The following is a 23,658-nucleotide window of genomic DNA, read 5'->3' on the forward strand; positions in this document are numbered from 1 at the left end:
AATTTTGAGTGTGACTCCAAATCCAGACCTCCAAGGGTTGATAAATTTGATTTCCATTGATAATTTTTGTGTGATTTTGTTGTCAGCACATTTAACTATGTAAAGAAAATAGTATTTAATAAGAATATTTCATTCATTCAGATCTAGGATGTGTTATTTTAGTGTTCCCTTTATTTTTTTGAGCAGTGTATATATATAAAAATATATATTAAAATGTAATCCCAGCCCCAACAGAGGCCTTTTGCCGTTTGGTATGCTGTCATTGTAAACAATAATTTGTTCTTAATGGACTTGACTAGTTAAATAAATGTCAAATAAAATAAACTATCTAATATTTGTTAAATATAGTACTGAATATACTGGCTACATTTATTTAAATTGACAGTTCTGTGAAATGTCTTGTGCAAGTATTAAATTGACACAATACCTGTTAGTGAAGGTGTCCGCTTGAGGTGACATGCAGGGATTTGTAGTTTTGTATGATATCTACTTTGATGCTAATTAGCATTTTCAAATCTGAGCCAAATCTATTGATAAAAGTCACCTTGTCCGAGAGATATTTACGTGGTTATCAAAATGTCACACCAGGGTAAGCCTACATGAAACACAGCCCTTATTTTAAGTGTTTCTAAAATACCCTATGGGGAAAATGAATGGTGGAAAAATGATTGGAACCATTTCCCTATTTGACTGCTAGGTTTTATGGTTATTATGACACTTCCACTGTTGGGCTCTATGGGAGTAGTTGTCCACAAAGCGGTATGAGGGTTGTTGACTTCAACCACTGGTATTCAATAGAGAGAGATGCTGTCATATAAATAAGAATGAACAGTGACGCCCGCGGAACCTCTCACTCTAGCATTTTGACTGGTAAACTCATGGGTACACTCGCAATGGCTGTTTGGTATTGTGATGTAATGTAGAATGTTAATTCAAATTAGGCTAGCTGATGTGTCTCATGCAATTTTTGTAATGTCATTTGAGTTGATTTAACTTCCTGCTTTGTTCCTATGGGTACACTTGCAATGGCTGCCAGTCCCCCATTATGCAGTCATTGACTTGAATAGGGACGTCCGTTCTATTCATTCTCATTTCTATGGATGCTATGCTACTCATAGAAATAAGAATGAATAGAACGTGCTTGGAAGCTCTAACCCTGGCAATTAAACTGGTAAACTCATGGGTACACTCGCAATTACTGCAATAATCAACTGATGCTGGATTGCCATGGTAATGTGGAATGTTCATTCAAATGATGCGGCTCATGCAATGGAATGTATTTTTTGTAAACTCAGTTGAGTTGACTTGAGGGTGCAGAGCACCCGATTACAGAGCACTCTCGTCTGAGTGTGCTAAAGCGCAGAATAATCGATTAATTTACGAACGCTCAACACCTTTTGAAAATGGCCAGTGTCAGTAAACGTCGGTTAAAAAAAAGCGTCATTAAATTGTTGCCAGCAGTTAGTCACCAGCCTAATCAGCTCTGCTAGGTAGGGCGAGTAAAATGATCAGAGTGAGGTGTTCTCTCATTTGTGTCTGGATGTAGCTAGCACGTTAGCCAATTTGCTTGGGTGCCGTTGTGACGTCAGAACGCTTGGATCAACCCACTCTCCGAATTTACGAACGCCCAGCTCTGGCACTCTATATTTAATTTATAAAAACACCCTTAACAAAGCACAGGACAGATTGAAGGGTACACTTCCTGCTTTTACTTCTTGGCATGGGTACGCTCAAAATGGCTGCCAGTCCACCCATTATGCCATCATTGACTTGAATGGAGACGCCCTTTCTATGAATTCATGACTCCCGAGTGGCGCAGCGGTCTAAGGCACTGCATATCGTGATAGGCACTGCATATTGTGATACAGCCTGGTTCGATTCCAGGCTGTATCACAACCGGCCGTGATTGGGAGTCCCATAGGGCGGTGCACAATTGGCCCAGCGTCGTTATGGTTTGGTCGTGGTACACTGTCATTGACTTTACAAAAACTTGCTTGGTGGGCGAAACAACGAAAAAACGCCACCTGCTGGAGGGAGACAAGATTTCCCCCCTCTTTCCTCCTCTTCCTCTCTGAACAGAAACGTAACAAAACCAAAATACATCATGGTACTTGTAGTCAATTTGAAGCTAAATACACAACTAATTTATCAAACGTTATTGAAGCAGGCATAGCACGCAATAAGATAATTAGTCTTGCTTAGTATTGTTAAATTATGGTATGCAGTGGCTGAAAGAATACTCAGTTGTCATACTTGAGTAAAAGTAAAGATACCTTAATAGAAAATGAGTCAAGTGAAAGTCTAAAAGCATTTGGTTTTAAATATACTTAAGTATCAAAAGTAAATGGAATTGCTAAAATTTTCTTAAGTATTGAAAGTAAAAGTATAAATAATTTCAAATTCCATATATTAAGCAAACCAGATGGCACAATTTTATTTTTATATTAACTGATAGCCAGGGGCACACTCCAACACATACATAATTTACAAGCATGTGTGATTAGCGAGTCCGCCATATCAGAGGCGGTAGGGATGAGCAGGGATGTTCTCTTGATAAGTTTGTGAATTGAAAGGTTTTCCTGTTAAAATGTAACAAGTACTTTTGGGTGTCATGGAAAATGTATGGAGTAAAAAGTACATTATTTTCTTTAGGAATGTAGTGAAGTAAAAGTTGCCAAAAATATAAATGCCCCAAAACACTACTTAAGTAGTACTTTATTTTTACTTGAGCACTTTACACCACTGGTATGTGCCTGGTTTGGACTATAACCAAAAGATCAACTCTAACGCACCAAAGCGCAGTTTAGAAAACCACATGTACCACAATCCATTGCGAACTAGGTTTCGCAACAGAAAAAAACAACCGCTTCCGTGTTGTTATTCTGGCATATATCTAGCTTGTAATACGTGAGACAAAGCGCAATTGCTAGCCAGTTAATTTGGAATTTAACCATAATGTTTTTATAAGATCAATACATAGTGTAGTTTTATTCGCCAGAATGTCGTTGCTACAAGGCTCAAAGAAAAAGGACAAGCGTATTTTGTCCGGTACCTGCCCAGACCCGAAATGCCAGGCGAGGCTATTCTTCCCTGCTTACGGCTCGATCAGCATTGAATGCACTGAATGTGGCCAACGCCACGAACAGAATAATCTTTTAAACGTGGAAGAAGTAACTGATCCAGACGTTGTACTGCACAATTTGTTAAGAAATGCCCTACTCGGTGTCACTGGAGCCCCAAAGAAGGGAACCGAGCTGGTGAAAGTGATGGGGCTTTCCAACTACCATTGCAAGCTCCTCTCTCCTATTCTCACAAGGTATGGAATGGATAAGCAGACGGGAAAAGCGAAACTGCTGAGGGAAATGAATCAAGGAGAGATGTTCGACTGCTCACTTCTAGGTGATCGGGCGTTTCTAATCGAACATGAGCATGTATCTACAGTTGGCTATGGCAAGGACAGATCCGGGAGCCTGATATACCTACACGACACTTTGGAGGAGATTAAGAAAGCTAACAGCAACAAAGAATGCATAATACCTGTTCATGTGGATGGAGATGGACATTGCCTTGTTCATGCTGTGTCCAGGGCCCTGGTAGGCAGAGAACTGTTCTGGCATGCCTTAAGAGAGAATTTGAAACAGAATTTCAAGCAAAATCTGGATCGCTACAAGGCACTCTTTCAGGATTTTATTGATGCAGCTGAATGGGAGGACATCATCAACGAATGTGACCCCCTTTTTATCCCACCGGAGGGTGTGCCACTGGGACTTCGAAACATTCACATATTTGGCTTGGCTAATGTGCTGCACCGCCCCATAATCTTGTTAGATTCACTGAGTGGAATGAGGAGCTCTGGGGATTACTCTGCAACTTTTCTCCCTGGGCTTGTACCGGAAGAGCAGTGCAAGGGAAAAGATGGGAAGTTCAACAAGCCTATATGTATCGCCTGGAGTAGCTCTGGGCGTAACCACTACATCCCTCTTGTCGGAATAAAAAACACACTCCTCCCCAAGCTGCCGCCCAGGCTACTCCCCAAAGCTTGGGGGGTCCCACAGGAGCTCATCAAGAAGTACATTAATTTGGAACAAGACGGGAGCTGCGTCATCGCGGGAGACCGGAGCTTACAAGACAAGTATGTGATGAGACTGGTCAATGCCATGGAGGAGATCTTCATGGAGAAGCATGGAATCCACCCCTCCCTGGTGGCAGACGTGCATCAGTACGTTTACAGGCGGACTGGTATGATCGGCGTCCAACCCGAAGAGGTGACGGAGGCTGCCAGGAAATCAGTCATGGAAAACCGGCTTCATCGCTGTCTGATCTGCAATGCACTCTCTGAGCTTCATGTTCTACCTGAGTGGCTGGCTCCAGGTGGTAAGCTCTACAACCTGGCTAAATCCACCCACGGGCAGCTCAGACCCGACAAGAACTACAGCTTTCCGTTGAACAATGTGGTCTGCTCTTACGACCCAGAGAAAGACATCCTCATTCCTGACTACAAACTAAGCACCTTGAACACCTGCAACTGGTGCCACGGCACCTCAGTGCGCCACATCCATGGCAACGGCTCTGTGGTGTACTTAGATGGAGACAGAACCAACACCCGCTCCCAGGGGGGAAAGTGCGGCTGCGGCTTCAAGCACTACTGGGAGGGAAAGGAGTATGACAATCTGCCAGAGGCTTTCCCCATCACTCTGGAGTGGGGTGGGCGTGTCGTGCGGGAGACAGTGTACTGGTTCCAGTATGAGGTTGAGGTGACCCTGAACAGCAACGTCTATGATGTTGCCATGAAACTGGTTACCAAGCATTTCCCTGGGGAGTTTGGGAGTGAGCTCCTAGTGCAGAAAGTGGTGAACACCATTTTGCATCACACTGCCAAGAAGAACCCAGATGAGTATAACCCAGTCTCCATTGACGGTGCGCATGCTCAGAGACTCACAGACGTGGTGGAAATCCAGCAGGCCGTTGACACACAGCCACCGACTAAGATCATACTAACTGGGCAGAAATCAAAGACCATTCACAAAGAGGAGCTGACCATGAGTAAAGCAGAGCGGAGCCTTCAGCAGAGCATCAGCGAACAGGCCCTAGTGACCCAGAAAAGGAGGACAGATCGACTGAAGCAGGAGCAGAAGGGAGTCCAGGGACATGGGCGGCCGTCCTCTCCGAGTGCTACTCAGGAACCTTCCTCATCCGCTCCAGCCACACCCACCAAATCTTCCTTCTCTCCCACTTCCATTAAGGAGAAGAAGATCCGTGTCACCACTAGCGACGGGCGACAGGCAATGCTCACTCTACAGGCTCAAACCACCTTTTCTGAGCTCCAGAGGAGCATTGCGAACGAGTTCATTGTGTCTCCAGCCCAGCAATGTATTCGACATGGGTTTCCCCCCAAAGAACTTTTACCTCCCAAGGATGGAGAGGAGAATGAGCCTGTGGCTCTCCAACATGGGGACAGGGTGACTGTGGAGATCCTGAGAGGTCCAGAGGATCACAAGGTTTCCGCCCCAAGTGCTTCCAGTTCCCATTCATCCCTGCATTCCCTCCACTCTGCGAAGAGTGATGATACAGTGACTTCCAGCAGAATGAATACTAGCAGAGAGCTACAGGAGAACATTGACCTTGAGATGTCCTCCCTCTGTCTCCTAGCAACCTTAATGGGTAAGCAAGAGGAAGGGTGGGAAAATAGTTTCTTATCCAAATCAATAGGAATCTTTACTTTATATAATTATTTACTGTTAAAAAAAAGACAGTCTAGCAACACGTGACATACCTGTTTGAGTTATGCAGAAAACTGCTGTGATGTCATTACAAAAAGTACAAAATATCTTGCTGTAGAGGGAGAACCAGTTTGTTGATACACCTTTAAGACTATAGTACCAGGCATGCCTTAGATCACCCCTTCAGTAAATATAAGGCTAGAAACAGAATGTGATGGGTGTGAGAGGCTAGTAACTGATAGGCCTATAGGCTTTACAGACGGTAGCTTTACACAGCATACGGGCATGCTGTTCTTGGATTGGTTACAAGAAGCAGGATGAATGATAGTGCTACAGGTATTGAGTGACTGGTGGGCTTACCAGGGATGGATCAAGGCCTAATCTTTGGACATAATGACTTTTTCCCACTTGAAATAATTATAATCTATTCAAGTGCTTTTTCTGTACATCAGCGACGTGGCTTTTGGAATTCATTGAAACGCATGCAGCAGCACTCTCGGAGAGGAGAGTGCAGACTGTATGAAAGTGATGATGTGGTCATCGCCACTCCTTCACCTAACAACAGAGTCTGAGTTCCAGTCTCTGGACACTATTCAGCCTTCAGTGTCTTACTAGCATATTGTAATGCAATCTTATCTGGCCTGTAATATTAGGACCAGTAATATTAGGGCCAGTAATGTAAGTTGGAATAGAGCCTTGGTAATTGCAAAGGGTGGCAAGGCAAATGACAAGGCAACCTATTTTTACTACAGAATTAGGATTTTTATCTGAGGAAAACCACATGATAGCGTGTATTCTATTAATTTCTATTCTATTTCACATGCTAATTGCAGTATTTTTCATTCCTACGCAGGAGAAGATGTCTGGTCATATGCAAAAAAACTGCCTCACTTATTCCAGCAAGGTGGAGTTTTCTTCAACATTGTGAAGAAAGATATGGGTAGGTAAACATGTTTTCTGTTATTGTGCTCTTTGCATTTTGCATAACTTAAATGACAACTACGGTATATATTTTTTATATTCAACATTTGCATGTGATATGTACTGATCTGTGACTACCTAAAATGGCTCTTGTCTCATCTGCAGGCCTGATGGATGGCAAGCACTGCACCCTCCCACACTTGACTGGAAAGACGTTTGTGTACAACGCAGCAGAGGAGTGTCTGGAGCTGTGTGTGGATGCAGCGGGACACTTCCCCGTGGGCCCTGACGTGGAGGACCTCGTCAAGGAGGCCCTGGTGCAGCTCCGCTCTGAGGCTGCCTCCAGGAGTCGGGAGGGAAGCCCCTCTCACAGCCTGCTGAGGCTCGGAAGTGGAGGTGTGGTGCGCAAGAAGGAGCAGCTCCAGAGTGTCAACGCCTTCCAAGGTAAGGGCCACTCCCTGGGCAGCGCCCCGGGCGGCTTCTCCCCTGAACACAGGCCCATCACCCGCCAGCACAGCAGCGGGGTGGACCTGAGCGCCAGCGTCTCAAAGGGACCTGACCTCTCTGACATCTCAGAAGATGCAACCAAGGAGCTGGTGCGCATGGCTCCTGGTTTCGTCACCATGAAAGACAGCCGACACCTAGACCCTAGTATGATCGAAGAACAGAGGAAAAAACTACAGGAGATGGTCTCATCCATCCAAGCCTCCATGGACAGGCACCTGAGGGAGCAGAGCAATGCAGGGGCAGGCACTGGGGGCCCTGCAGAGAGGACAAGTGGGGCTAAGATGAGTGCTTCCCAATCTACCCCAGGGGTAGGTGAACAGGAAGCCTCTTCTATGGACGTATCTACTGCTGGTGCTCATGGCACACCAGTGAAGGCAGGGAACAAGCCTGATGGAAAGGATGCAGGGTCAGAGGAGCTGGAGGAAATGGATAGCCAGGATGCAGAGCATACCAACGCCCTGGAGCCGATGGATCATTCCTGATGGGAAAAAGGCCCAGCCCTATAGTTATCTCAGTCATGATCAGTCACACCTCTGTCTGGTTGACATTTAGTATGTGAATGCTTCAGGTTGTATCAAAGCTTTGGTATTCATTGTGTTTTGTTGTCTTTACTGCATGATTGCCAGAGGTTGACCGTTACTGCCTTTGGTGACAGACTAATGTTATTATACATGCACCAAGCTCCAAGGAGCGAAGCTGGTTCTCATGCTTGAAATGCATTCCTGTAGATGCCCCCCATGTCTTAAGACAAGAGGTAGTAGAACAGCTTGAGCTGATGAGATCCCATCCCACGCCAGTATTGTAATGTCCGCAAACATCTGCTTCAGCAAAGTGCACACTGTAAATGTAACGAGTACCATCATCACATTTTCTGATTTACCAAAATATTTGCTATAAACAACAGTAACATTTTCCAAATGTAGTTTTTTTTTTCTTGAACTTTGCTCTCCATGTGAATGTTTGCTGTCTTAATTCCTGAAGGAAGGAGTCACATGCCCTTATGATAAGCATATGCATCGACTGATGTTTGTTGTCGGAAAACCCTGTGATCTTTTTTAGTTTGTATTTGGGCCATTTTATAAGAATTGAAAGATTCTGTTTAAAATTATCATTTAAATGTGAGTGCCATTTGAAAGAAAGTGTAGCACTGTTCTGAATATAACCAATTGATTGGTGGAATTTAGAGATTGACATTGAAGTGTGCACTGATTGGGGAAAATGCCTGTTGATTCTTTTGGGTTCAAGGCTACTTACTGATGTTTGAAGAGTAATTTATGTTACTTTTGAGATTTCTCATAAAACCCAAACGAGTGGCCCAAGTTAAGTGTGCTGCACAAATGCTGAACTACTTGATGTGGTGCTGTATTCTGTTGGAAGGGCGGGCATAACATACTACACACACCTGGGAGTATATTCCATTACTTGTATGCAATTTCCTTTAGTGAAAGATGGAATGCAGTGCAGGATTATTATTTTTTGAAATACTTTAGAAATACTTTTGTGTAAGACTTGATTTGTGAATTTTCCAGGTTTACAGATTATCTTTTTAGGAATGATAAATCAATTCAAGAATAGCAGATAATTATTTTTCCATGATCTGCCTGCAGTTTTTGTTGTTTTGTAAACATGCAATGCTGGCATTTTATTATTCAATCTAATACATTTATGTTTGCACTTGAATGTTGTTATGCAGGGGTGTGTTGAACCCTGTAGGCTCCCTTTAGTGTTCTTACCATTCATTAGGATATAAACTTGGGATGAACCAACCATAGAAATATAGTTATTCATTCTAATTTAATGGAAACCACAATCAGTTGGTATTACTAAGAATTGTGATGTATGTCTAGTTACTTTATGTCTATTCAGCTCTAGGGATGTTTTTAAGTGCTGTGAACATTTATGTTGCCGATTGTGACATGAGATGTCTGATCTTTTGGTGCAGAATGTGATGAAATCCTTGAAAGAGATTTCATGGAGGTTGTACATTTTGATATCTCATGAACAAAGTACTACATCTCTCAGTGGTGTGAAGTATAATTCCAATTGGTTGTTCAGCCAATCCAGTTGATTGTAAACTTATAGACAAACCGTGTAGTACCATGTTGCATTCAGATCAGTTTTGTGGCATTCAATTCCTCTCGCGACATTATAAAATGTAACTTTTGGTTTGTTTGTTGGAATTTCAACCAAAAACCGAGTTGGAGTGTTTTATAGGCCCTCACATTGGAAGGCAGAGGCTTCACTGTTAACTCATTTAAGTGGCCATTGAGATAAAGGCATTATGGGCCACATTGAGTTTACACTTTTGTTGCCAACCCAGATTTTGGAGTATTCCAAATCACCTTGTTGTTCTAGAATGACATGGTAACTTTGGATGCTGCCATTATCAGCTTATGGCCTTATATCCTTGAGTCTTACTGAGTCTTGGCCTGACTTCTGGACAAGGTTTCTTATTATGGCAAAAAGCAGTACCTGCCTAAAAAAACACATTAATTGCAGGTCATTTTTTAAAGAGCTCCACAGCTTTTCTTTCTAGTGAACAAAATGTAAAACTTAGCACTTTCATAAAAATAGGGAATATTAGAATAAAACATATACTAGATATACTCAAATATAGATATTGTCAGTCCAAGGGAACATTTAAAGGAAATATTAAACTCAGACAACACTGTTTTGACAAACTTGAAGTTTGTTTCTTTGTGACTGCTGTACTAATTATATGTATTGTAAGCCAGTTGTATTATAATAGTATATATTGTAGTATACTTTGATCTGTACAGAAACTCAAGTTCTTTCATTTTTTGTTAACTTTTTTTCTTGTTTGCTAATAAAAGATTGAAGATACCATGGCTACAACATTGCTGTTTGCATGTGTGATGACTTTTCAACCAAACAATAAAGTAATTTCTTCACAATGTTGTATTGTGGTCACTAATACTTCCGTAACTACTTGCCTTTGAATTCACTTACAATTATAATTATTTTTTAATTAATCATGTAGATCCACTTGATCAATAGCATATGTTTGGTCCCATCTTGAAGTTTGCCTCTCATCAAAAGTTTGCTGTCCTAACAAATCAAATGTTATTTGTCACGTGCACATGATACAACAGGTGTAAACAGTACAGTGAAATGCTTAATTACAAGCTCTTCCTCAACAAAGCTGTGTTCAATATCAAAGGTAAAGAAATAGAACATTCTAGGTCAGATCAAATTAAAACACACAATGTATTCTATATACAAGGCCAGTACCATATCAATGTGCAGAGATATAGTGGTAGTTGAGGTAGATATGTACATGTAGGCAGGGGTAAAAGTGACTGGACAGCAGGGTAAATAACAATAAATAGTAGCAGCAGGGTATGGGGAATGTGTGTGGGCGTCAATATGTGTGTGTGCAGGGTTGTCGGTGTGAGTGTGCACTGTCAGTCTACTTGACGGGTATATCTTCATTTCACCAGGGATGGGTCACTGCATTGTGGCGCACAAACATGAATGTGACAGAATATACAGTATATTAGACTAATGACAGGCAATTATGAATTCAAGGGTCTCTGTTATCTGTCGTCCACCAGATGGTAGCATTGCTTCAACTTTGAAATATCAGAAACTTTCCACGTTCCATCTATCCCATGTCATAATGTAATTGTAAGATTTTTATGAATGATTTGGTGACCAACAGCCCAGTTAAAAATGCAGGCGTTGTCGTGGGCTTTGTAAAATACCTGGCTGGCTGAAAATGATTTTGATATATTTGACAATGGGAAGAGAGTCTACGTGTGGCTGCGGATCCATGCACCTCTCTCGAAGGGGGTGGGCGCGAGAATCGGTGGTATATACACATTTCTGAATACCGGTAAGTGTCCCGTAAAGAGACAGTACAAGCTACCAGTATCTTTCCTACGGTGGAGCTGTCAATAGGAGATGCGATGTGAGTAGCAAGATGAAGACAATAGCTAGCTGGAAACAGTATACAGAATCGTTTTTGATCATCAGTCATAAACTCAACCTCATGAATAACTCAAAATAATTGTATTCACTCAGCTAGCAAAGTGTATAGCTGTCTTGTTTTAGCTAGATAGCCAGATAGATTACTTATCTACTGTAGCTAACTTTCTAGCTAACTTGCTAGTTTATTGCTAACTAGCTAAATTTATTGATGACTTCATAGCTAGTTGAACTGATCTCTTATTTCAGAAAACTACATTTAATCAATATAATAAGATGCTTCTTGTACGCTTTCTCCATAAATAAAACAACTTGAACAGGAGACAGACAGTATGGCCAGATGCAGCAGAAGAAGTCGGTACTTTTGGTATGTTTGATGTGTATGTTGTCGCCTGTGAACATTATTATCATCTCCTGGCTTGTAATATTAACCTTATTGGTCTTTCCTTTCTCATGGATGTTGGGGATGCCCCAAGAAGCCTTTACAGAAAGTCGAGGGAAGAGGTAATACCTGAGTTGTCTTAACAGAAGACAGTCAACTCCTGAGAAAATAGTATTTAATGCAGTGGCGACATGTCATTCAGGGCAGATCACCTGTTTTGAGCCGCACCTATTTAGCTAAAAAATATTATTATTTTGCCTGTTTTGCATGTTATTTTGGCATTAATACGTGTCACATCAGTTTGCAAACAATGTTTAAAAAATATAAATTAAAAAAAAATCACTGAGTTAATTAAGCCGCATACAAACTTGGTCTCATTTTTGCTTTCTTGAGTAAGGCAGTTCCAAAATGTTTCAGCCTAGCTCAGTGCCTTCTGTGATGGTTGGGCAGCCAGCGGAAAATAAGGAGCGTAGTGGTTGGTAATTTTCTCTAGTTGCGCCGTGATTGGCTCAGTGTTCTGTCACTCATGGGGACCTAATGTCACCGCAAAATCTACGGGTAGAGCTAGAAAGTTTAAGCCCCTTGGGTGCTGCAATAGAGTCACATTAGAAGTGCTCATCCAAGAAGGCTCAAGGTCATTGACCACGTTACATCTACAGTAGCTTTGAATGGACTGATCATGTCAACATCATACTTTCAAAATCTTAGCTAGCAAGCTAGCAGTCATCATGAATCAAGTCAACAATCTACTGGCAAATAAGATAAATAATTAAGATACATTTTTTAAACTAGGGAAGTCAGTTAAGAACAAATTCTTATTTACAACGACGACCTACACCGGCCGAACCCGGACAACGCTGGGCCAATTGTGCGCCGCCCTATGGGATTCCCAATCACAGCTGGTTGTGATACAGCCTGGATTCGAACCAGGGTGTCTATAGTTACACCTCTAGCACTGAGATGCAGTGCCTTAGACCGCTGCGCCACTCAGGAGCCAAAAATCCTGAGAATGCCAGACTTTGATGACACCTTCCTGTTCAAGTGAGCACAGCACAACAAGGCGAGTCCAAAAGTGTCCCGTATGCTTTTGCATAAATTAGCTAAGAAAGTAATTCTAAGTGTATGTTGTGTAGTATGCTGTTAGTAGCCCATGTGCCTCACCCTAATAATTTGGTCCATTTTCCCCTCATAATTTAGCCTACTGGTATGACTTGGTGGTGCACATGTAGCCTGTAGCCTGTTTTAGAAAAATGTAATCATTTAATATTGTAAGAGCTTTTATTGTCTGCTTATATGCCCCCATTATTTATCCTACGGTTCTGACATGGTGTACAGGGAGAATACTGTCAGAACGTCCCATGTTCTGAATTCTGTCGCTGTACATTTCAAAAGTGCTGAACAAATAGTTATATTGACTACGTCTGTCCTAGCTCGCTCATGTCTTAATCGAAATTACAGATTGCCTCTTATCCCCTCCTCGCCCCCTTATGCCATAGTTTGTACATCTCAATTGTCAATAGAAACCACATTTGTTTAAGCAAGTCAGCCATACCAGCTGTTTCGCTGCCAGACAAGGCTCCGATGATAGCCAGGTGTATCAGTGGTAAGGGACTGTTGGGACATCATTATGTCATGTTGGGACAGCTTTATGTAGGCCCTAACAGTTTGTCGGCACCGTTTGTCACCCTTATAGTGCAATTAATGTATTGTTTAGTGTTGTGTTGTGTAGTGGCTTTGTTGGCATGCATCAAAAACATTTTCTCCCCATCTTCACTACTACTGCATCAATATGTTTTGACCATGACAATTTACAATCTCGGGTTACTCCAAGCAGTTTAGTCATCTCAACTTGCTCAATTTCCACATTATTTATTACACAATTTAGTTGAGGTTTAGGGTTTAGTGAGTGTTTTGTTCCAAATACAGTGCTTTTAGTTTTAGAAATATATAGGGCTAACTTATTCCTTGACACTCACTCTGAAACGAACTGCAGCTCTTTGTTGAGTGTTGCAGTCATTTCAGTCGCTGTAGTAGCTGACGTGTATAGTGTTGAGTCATCTACATACATAGACACTTTGGCTTTACTCAAAGTCAGTGGCATGTCGGTAGTAAAAATTGAAAAAAGCAAGGGGCCTAAACAGCTACCCGGGGGAATTCCTGATTCTAACTGGATTATATTTGAGAGGCTTCCATTAAAGAACACTTTCTGTGTTCTGTTAGACAAGTAAATCCACATTATGTCAGGGGGTGTAAAGCCATAACACATTGTTTTTACCAGCAGCAGACTATGATCGATAATGTCAAAAGCTGCACTGAAGTCTAACAAGACAGCCCCTACAATCATTTTATCATCAATTTCTCTCAGCCAATCATCAGTCATTTGTGTAAGTACTGTGCTTGTTGAGTGTCCTATAAGCATGCTGAAATTCTGTTGTCAATTTGTTTACTGTGAAATAGCATTGTATCTGGTCAAACACATTTTTTTCCAGAAGTTTACTAAGGGTTGGTAACAGGCAGATTGGTCGGCTATTTGAGCCAGTAAAGGGGGCTTTACTATTCTTGGGTCTGAGGGCACATGCTCTCTAGTAGGCTCAAATTGAAGATGTAGCAAATAGGATTGGCAATATCGTCTGCTATTATCCTCAGTAATTTTCCATCCAGATTGTCAGACCCCGGTGGCTTGTCACAATACTTTTTTCACCTCTTCCACACTGACTTTACAGTATTCAAATGTACAATTCTTGTCTTTCATAATTTGGTCCGATATACTTGGATGTGTAGTGTCAGCGTTTGTTACTGGCATGTCATCCCTAAGTTTGCTTATCTTGCCAATCAAAAAGTCATTAAAGTAGTTTGCAATATCAGTGGGCTTTGTGATGAATGAGCCATCTGATTCAATGAATGAAGGAGCTGAGTTGGCTTTTTTTTCCCAAAATGTAATTTAAGGTGCCCCAAAACTTTTTACTATTATTCTTTAAATAATGTATCTTTGTTTCATAGTGTTGTTTCTTTTTCTTTAGTTTAGTCACATGATTTCTTAATTTGCAGTACTTTGCCAATCAGTTGGGCTGCCAACCTTATTTGCCATAACTTTTGCCTCATCCCTCTCAACCATACAATTGTTCAATTCCTCATCAATCCAAGGGGATGTAACAGTTTTTACAGTAATTTTCTTAATGGGTGTGTGCTTATTAGTAACTGGAATAAGTTGTTTCATAAATGCGTCAAGTGCAGCACCTGGTTACTCCTCATTGCACACCACAGACCAGCAAATATTCTTTGCATGGATTCTCAGTGTCAGCATCGATGGCAAAAGGTGCTCAACCCAGAGACGATGAAAGGGCCATGGACCAAGGAGGAAGATGAGAGGGTGAAGACAGTTTCTATTCTGTGTGTTTTGTCTACCAAGTAGGTTTATCACATGCTAAATTCTGAAACGTGCCGTGTGTAAATGTATCTGTGCACAGGTATGGCCCCAAGCAATGGTCCATCATTACCAAGCATCTGCACGGGCGTATCGGCCAGCAGTGCCGGGAGCGCTGGCACAACCACCTTAACCGGACTCAGGAGGAGGACCAGATCATATACGCTGCTCACAAACGTATCGGGAACCACTGGACTGAGGAATCTAAGCTGCTGCTCTTATAAGTTAGAGCACTGTTATAGCAAGCTGTAACACTCAGTATGTGTCCCAAATGGCACCCTATTCTCTATATAGTGCACACATTTGGACCAGAGTCCTATGGGGATCTGGTCAAAAGTAGTGCACAATGTAGGGAACAGGGTACTATTTTGGACGCAGTCTCTGATATGCAGTCAATCTCATGATTGATTGGCCGTCATTGTAAATAAGAATTTTGATTTGCCTTGTTAAAAAAACATTTTTTTTAAAGATTTATCAAATATTTTATTTGTCTGAAATGCAGAGATATATAACAAATAACAATCAATATAACTTTAACAATATAGGACATAATATTGTTCTTATTCAATTTCTTTGGTCTGAATCCCCCCATAGGAGAGACAACTCTATTAGAATCACTGGAACTCCACCATGCGTAGGAAGGTGGAGCATGAGGTCTACCTGCAGGATGTCACGACACAGATCGACAAGACCAAGGCTCCCATCAAGAGAAGGACCAAGTCCTCCTGCTCCTCTAGGGACTCCTGCAGAGCCAGAATCATTATGCCATGATTATCCCCACAAAGGTGATCATTGAGCACCCATCTATGGTTTCTACCAGTCAGCACAATAAACTAGACTGAACAATAGCCAAGTGTTTGAATTGAAAATCATCATTGAAATCAGGATGAAATCAATCCCAAACTGTTTGTTGATTTTATGACACTGTTTTTTTTGTGTATGTTTTGTTAGATTTCAGGATATTCCCTTGGCTTGTTGGAGGGCCAGTATATAGAAAGTGTTCCTGAAACTGCTTACTTTGTCCCAGTGAGTGTCCCATCTCTGCACTCGCTTAGCTTAACCATGTTGCAAGTGTACCCCTCCCCTACCACCATCGTACAGTAGCTCCTATGTAATTCAGTAAGAGAGGAATAAGACTTGTAAATGAGAAAATTAGCTGTTTTTCCTTTTCCTGACCAATCTGCATGTACCCCAGGAGTCATTCACTGACTAAGAAAGAGCAGAGAATTAAGGAATTCAAGCAGCTCCTTATGGCAGCTGAGAGCGAAGTCAGGAATCAGGCAGCTTCCTGTGTAAGACAGAAGAACCCTTGTATGTGTAGTCAATAGTGTAGTACGCTCTAGAACACATCCTTATCACCCTTCCCACCGGCTCCTCATCCTCCATCTTACTCACCTCCGGTTAGCTGCCCCTCCTAGCTGCTACCATCCTGTCCCTCCCTGCTTCATACTGTAGTATCTAGCAGTGAGTCATCATTAACAGCTTCTCATAGTAGCAGTGACTGTTCATCATCTGTTTCTGCTCTTGCCAACTCCATTGCTGTCATTGTCAAACCAAACATAATCTCTGTTAACCTAGAGGTAAAATCATGCGTAATTTGGTCAGCTGCGTGATTCATTTCTAAATTAGAAATTGAGCATTCTGGCAAAAATTCGCAACCCTCGCAAAAGGAAACTCTCAGCCAAAGCCCCCCCTTACCATCCGTGTGGGCACACACACAAAGCACTTGAGGCGAAGCAGTTTAAGCACTGCCTTTGGGCCAATCCTGATCCCAATCAGTCCTGGCAGATTCTTTCGGTCAACTGTACACGCAGAATCTGCCCATGGGAGATTAAGCCAAACATGACAATTTTGTCATCCAAAATAATATTTATATTGGTCATCTGAAGTTGTTAATGCCGTTTTACTGCTTAACAAAACCCCACCTGATATTAATTGTTAACACTTAATCAGTGAATCATGTTTGATACTGGATGTATAGTTTTCAAAACGTATATTGAAATTGACTGTTACTACTTTGCACAGACTGTTAAATATTTTCTAATTATTTTCAATTGGACAATAGCTTGTGTATCTATTGTGTCTCCCTAGAGATGAAATGCCTGCAACATTCACAGAGCACATTATGTCCCATATTCACTATCTGCTCTATATTTTTACGAACACAGTTTACAGCATTCCACCTCAGCTGTCTATACAAAAGCAAATTGCACTTATTGTTTTCAAGATGTGTGTATTTCTTTGAATGGAGCATGCATATTTTGTTATAGTTTAATGTTGTTATTAACCAGAAGTAAAGTTGATGGAGATGATTGTTTTTGCTGCTACAGAGACAGCAGAGACACCCACTTATCAGAGGGTCAGAAGCCACTGGAGCAACACTGCCTGAGATATCCTTTAATTTGAATTGTGGAAGTTGCTTGTTAAATAACCTGCTCTATGGGTGTCCAAAGAGCAAGGTTTATGTTTATGAAAGGTACACTGATGCAGTGTAGAAATGTAAATTGCTTACTTTCTTAGCAAGGTTTTTTAAACATGGATTTGAATTCAAAATCATAAAACAGTATGTAGCAAGTTCCGTGAGTATCACGTTTAACACAGGAATAAATACACAGGAGATAATTGGGAAGATGGGCGAGACAAGCACAAAGACAGGTGAAACAGATTAGGGCGTGACAGTATCCCTCCCCTAGGGACACCACCTGGCGTCCTACCTGGGCACATACCTGGTTGAGATGAGGCCTGGGTCCAGGATGTCCCTAGCGGAGAACCAGCACCTCTCCTCCAGGCCCTAACCCTCCCAGTCAACCAGGTACTGGAATCCCCTGCCCCGAGGTCGAACCGAACAGCAGAGGGGCTAATGATCTTGGAGTGGGGGAGAGAGGTCTCGGCTTCTGGGGGTGTAGCCGTGGGGCTATAGCGGTGTGCCAGTGCATCTGGCTTGACCTTCTTGGATACCGGTCGGTGCCAAACTGGGTGGAGAGGTCCAGGGAAATTCCCAAGCCCCCAGGAAGATGTCCTGGGACAGGCAGAGCTGATTTCAGGCAATGCGTGTGGCAGGATGGGCTCGATGGCACCAGTAGCCCAGTCAATAGAGGGATTGTGTTGCTGGAGCCAAGAGAATCCCAATACGACAGGAACCTGCGGAGACTCAACTAGCAGGAATTTGATCATCTCGCTGTGGTTCCCTGACACTCGTAGGTTGATCGGGGTGGTATGGTGGGTGACCCGGCCTATTGAGCACCCGTCCAGCGCTCTAACATCCATGGGAATGGAGAGGGGTTGAGTGGGGATGCCCAGCTCAGACGCCAGGGTAACATCCATTAGACTCGCAGTCAATGAGTACCTGGACAGACTTGGACTGGTCGTCCCACAGCAGGATAGCATGGAGAGGGGGGCGAGTAAGGGGAGAAGAAAAATGATCTTTAAGAGATCAGAGTACACACGCCAACGAATGAGCTAGGTCTCTTGAAGGGACAGGTAGACACATAATGACCGTAGTACAGACAACTCTGTGTGTCAAGTCTGTGTATGCGTTCGGTTGGAGACAGCCTAGCCCTGCCAAGCTGCATCGGCTCGGGAAGGGGTGAATCGGCAGTCTTCGGAGGCTCTTTGAGGAACTCGGGTAAGCTCGGATCCTCTTGGGGACGTAGACGCCTGGGACTTCTGGAGTTCAGCAGATTTAAGGTGGGATCCTTGAGTGAGCGATTGGGATTGCATTCAAACCTTTTCTCCCTCCTACGTTCCCATAGCCGACCATCGATCCGGATGGTTAAAGCGATGAGTGAGTTGAGATCCGTCGGTAGTTCCCGGGCTGCTAGCTCATCCTTTACTTCCTCTGATAATCCGTGCATGAACTTTTCAAACAGCTCTTCCGGGTTCCAGGCACCCTCCGCTGTTAGTGTGCGGAAATCCACCACATAGTCTACCACACTGAGGGAGTCCTGCCGAAGCTGGAGTAACTTCCGGGCAGCCTCTCTCCCGGACAATGAAGCTTCAAAAACTTTTTTCACCTCCACCACGATCCCTCCAGACTGAAGCATACGGCCGAATGTTGTTCCCAAACGTCCGTAACCCAAGCGAGAGCCCTCCCAGACATCAGCGTGATGAGGTACGCTATCTTAGAGCGGTCTGAGGGGAAGGAGGAAGGCTGCAGCTCCGTGACGAGGGAACACTGAGCGAGAAATGCCCGACAGGTGCCGACTCTCCATCAAAGCGCTCCGGGGGAGGTAAGCGGGGTTCCCGGGAAACCGAGGGGATGGTGCTGCTACCAGGGCTACTGAGGGCTGGGAGGTTACTGTTGTGGTAGGCTGCCTAGTAGACAACCCACAGAATTGCTCCCGCAATGTGTCCAATCAGTTTGCAAACAATGTAAAAAAATATATATATATCATTGAGTTAATAAAGCTGCAAACAAACATGGTCTCTTTTTTTGTTTTCTTGACTAAGGGAGCTTCAAAATGCAGGTGTTTCAGCCTAGCTCAGTGCTTTCTGTGGCGGTGGGGCAAGCCAGCAGAAAATACGGAGCATTAAGCCGTGATTGGCTCAGTGTTCTGTCACTCATCGGGACACTACGTCACCGCCAAGTCTAAGGGTAGAGCTTGAAAATTCAAGCCCCCTGGGTGCTGCAATAGTTACATTAGAAGTGCTCATCCAAGAAGGCTCAAGGTCATTGGCCAAACATAAAATTACGTCAAATGAAGTTATATCTACAGTAGCTTTGATTGGACTCATCAACATCATACTATCAAAATCTTAGCTAGCAGTTATCATGATGAATCAAGTCGACAATCTACTGGAAAATAATTTTTAATCCTTGTCATATGAAGAGAAATAATGAAGAGAAATTATAGATAAAACATATTGGTGCTCATCAGCCATTGGCATAAACATTACACAACAAGTTGGAAATGGCAAATTCAACAATGAGTGGTTTGGAAGGCGTCAGTGGCTAACTGCAAGCATTGCAAAGCAATCATTAGCCTGCTATTCAGTGGAGTTGCTGTGTGGTCCTAAGTTTAAGATTAAGGGTCTCTTGTAGTTTAAAATTATTAACATTCAACATTGGCCCTGCTGTCAAATAAGCATGATTTGTGCCGCGCTCAAAACAACTGTTAACTCGGAACTGAAAAATCTGACTTTAAGTGAGTTCAAGACAACTGGGAACTCGAGAAAAACGAGCTACGACTGGGAAAATATGTTTTCAACTTTCATCCAACTTGGAATTGTAAATCGGAAACTCAATCCTCTTTCTAGAGCTACGACCTGAAGATCACTGAAGTCATGATTCAACCTTTTTTTCTCTCGAGTTCCCAAAGCATCATAAATCCAGAGAATGCCAGACTTTAATAACAAAGTTTGATGACAAAATTTGCCCAAGCAGGTCCGCCGCGCCACCTTCTTGTTCAAGTGAGCACAGCACAACAACGTAAGTCCCAAAATGTATTGTATGCTGCTGCATAAATGATGTAATATGCCAGGGAGATATGTACAATATATCACAAAAGTGAGTACACCCCTCACATTTTTGTAAATATTTGAGTATATCTTTTCATGTGACAACACTGAAGAAATGACACTTTGCTACAATGTAAAGTAGTGAGTGTACAGCTTGTATAACAGTGTAAATTTGCTGTCCCCTCAAAATAACTCAACACACAGCCATTCATGTCTAAACCGCTGGCAACAAAAGTGTGTACACCCCTAAGTGAAAATTTGGCCCAAAGTGTCAATATTTTGTGTGGCCACCATCATTTTCCAGCACTGCCTTAACCCTCTTGGGCATGGAGTTCACCAGAGCTTCACAGGTAGCCACTGGAGTCCTCTTCCACTCCTCCATCACGACATCACGGAGCTGGTGGATGTTAGAGACCTTGCACTCCTCCACCTTCTGTTTGAGGATGCCCCACAGATGCTCAATAGGGTTTAGGTCTGGAGACATGCTTGGCCAGTCCATCACCTTTACCCTCAGCTTCTTTAGCAAGGCAGTGGTCATGTTTGAGGTGTGTTTGGGGTCGTTATCATGTTGGAATACTGCCCTGCGGCTCAGTCTCCCTGAAGGGAGGGGATTATGCTCTGCTTCAGTATGTCACAGTACATGTTGGCATTCATGGTTCCCTCAATGAACTGTAGCTCCCCCGTGCCGGCAGCACTCATGCAGCCCCAGACCATGACACTCCCACCACCATGCTTGACTGTAGGCAAGACACACTTGTCTTTGTACTCCTCACCTGGTTGCCACCACACATGCTTGACACCATCTGAACCAATTCAGTTTATCTTGGTCTCATCAGACCACAGGACATGGTTCCAGCAATCCATCTTCCTCCAACTGTTTGCAGGCTTTCTTGTGCATCATCTTCCTTCTGGGACGACAGCTTCCTTCTGGGACGACAGCCATGCAGACCAATTTGATGCAGTGTACGGCGTATGGTCTGAGCACTGACAGGCTGACCACCCACCCCTTCAACCTCTGCAGCAATGCTGGCAGCACTCATACATCTATTTCCCAAAGACAACCTCTGGATATGACGCTGAGCATGTGCACTCAACTTCTTTAGTCGACCATGTTCTGAGTGGAACCTGTACAGTTAAACCACTGTATGGTCTTGGCCACTGTGCTGCAGCTCAGTTTCAGGGTCTTGGCAATCTTCTTATAGCCCAGGCCCATCTTTATGTAGAGCAACAATTCTTTTTTTCAGATCCTCAGAGAGTTATTTGCCATGAGGTGCCATGTTGAACTTCCAGTGACCAGTCAGTATGAGGGAGTGTGAGAGCGATGACACCAAATTTAACACACCTGCTCCCCATTCACACCTGAGACCTTGTAACACTATCAAGTCATATGACACCGGGCAGGGAAAATGGCTAATTGGGCCCAATTTGGACATTTTCACTTAGGGGTGTACTCACTTTTGTTGCCAGCGGTTTAGACATGAATGGCTGTGTGTTGAGTTATTTTGAGGGGACAGCAAATTTACACTGTTATACAAGCTGTACACTCACTGCTTTACATTGTAGCAAAGTGTCATTTCTTCAGTGTTGTCACATAAAAAGATATACTGAAATATTTACAAAAATGTGAGGGGTGTACTCACTTTTGTGATATACTGTATACTGTTGCTAAGAAAGTAATATGTTGTGTTAGTAGCCCATGTGCCTCACCCAAATAATTTGGGCTATTTTCACCTCTTAATTTCACTTACTGTTCTGGCTTGGTGGTGCCTATAACCTGTTTTTGAGAAATGTAATGTCACAATGTTAGTAATAATGATGGTCGGACCAAGGAGCAGCGTACTTTGAGTTCTACATACTTTTAATGAATAAAGTGAAACTTAAGTAAATACAAAACAAATAAAGAATAAACTAACCGTGACGACAATGCAGTGCGATCAGGCAACTAAACATAAACAATATCCCATAACCCACAGGTGGAAAAAAATGCAACTTAATTGAGTATGATCCCCAAATAGAGACAACGATTACCACCTGCCTCTAAATGGGAATCATACACAAACACCAACATAGAAAAATAAACCTAGAACCCCACATAGAAATAATAAACTAGACTAAACACCCCTAGTCACTCCCTGACCTACTCTACCATAGAAAATACAGGCTTTCTATGGTCAGGACGTGACATGTAATCATTGAGTATTGTAAGAGCTTTCATTGTCTGCTTATATGCCCCCTTGATTTATCCTACGGTTCTGACTTGGTGTACAGGGAGAACACTGTAAAAACGGCCCATGTTCTGATTCTGTCGCTGTACATTTCAAAAGTGCTGAGCAAATAGTTATATTGACTACGTCCATCCTAGCTCGCTCATTAATGTCTTACGGAGATTACGGATTGCCTCTTATCTGCTTGTCATCCCCTTATGCCATAGTTTGTACATCTCAATTGTCAGTAGAAACAGAATTAGTTTTAAACAAGTCAGCCATATCAGCTATCAGTAAATGAGGCTGAATTAACTATTTTCTCTGTCAGACAAAAGTCCCCTGATAACCAGGCGTAGCAGTGGTAAGGTGTTGGGACTGATGTTGGGACTCTGCTGTTGGGACAGCTTTGTGTAGGCCTTAACAGTTTGTGGGCACTGTTTGTCATCGTTATAGTGCAATTAATGTGTTGTTTAGTGTTATGGCTTTGCTGGCATGCATTCCATAATAATTGTTTTGCCCCCACCAAGATTTACACGCTAAAATCGACCCTAGTCAAACCCAAGAAGACTCAAGGCTGTAATCGTTGCCAAAGATGCTTCAACACAGTACTGAGTAAAGCATATGAATACTTGTGTAAATGTGATATTTCAGTTTTTTATTTTGAATACATTTGCAAAAATGTCTAAAAACTTGTTTTTGCTTTGTCATTATGGGGTATTGTGTGTAGATTGAGGGAAAAAACTATTTGATCCATTTTAGAAAAATACATTGTTAATGTTGTAACGACTATTGTAGCTGGAAACGCATAAGAGTACATATTGGGCTAATGTCGACGCAGCACTGCCATCTGGCTACTGGATAACAAGTTAGGTAAGTTAGATATTAAACTATCAAAAGTTTACATGCATTTAATAATCTTGCATTTGTGCATTTTCGCGATAAAGGAGTCCACTTACGCTGCTTTTTTCAAGTTGCCTGAGCAAATGCACAATCCTGTTGAGTCCTGCCATGTCCAAGTGTTTAACCTTCGGCTTTTGGGTTTACTTATGGGTTCAACTCGAAGGGGCTCGAAGTCTGGAGTTTGAACTGGTACAT

At 42.6% G+C, this 23,658-nt stretch overlaps 1 protein-coding gene across 1 annotated transcript; it reads left to right on the forward strand.

Annotated features, from left to right (window-relative positions):
• The first annotated feature begins 2,819 nt into the window (after positions 1–2,819).
• On the forward strand, positions 2,820–10,063 carry LOC139376051 (deubiquitinating protein VCPIP1-like). Its single transcript, XM_071118187.1, has 3 exons — positions 2,820–5,661; positions 6,574–6,660; positions 6,807–10,063. The coding sequence occupies exons 1-3, from the start codon at positions 3,000–3,002 to the stop codon at positions 7,628–7,630; spliced, it is 3,573 nt and encodes a 1,190-aa protein (XP_070974288.1). The 5' UTR covers positions 2,820–2,999; the 3' UTR covers positions 7,631–10,063.
• Positions 10,064–23,658: the final 13,595 nt, after the last annotated feature.

This window comes from Oncorhynchus clarkii, chromosome 20 (genome assembly GCF_045791955.1).
Source record: "Oncorhynchus clarkii lewisi isolate Uvic-CL-2024 chromosome 20, UVic_Ocla_1.0, whole genome shotgun sequence".
Taxonomy (NCBI): Eukaryota; Metazoa; Chordata; class Actinopteri; order Salmoniformes; family Salmonidae; genus Oncorhynchus; species Oncorhynchus clarkii.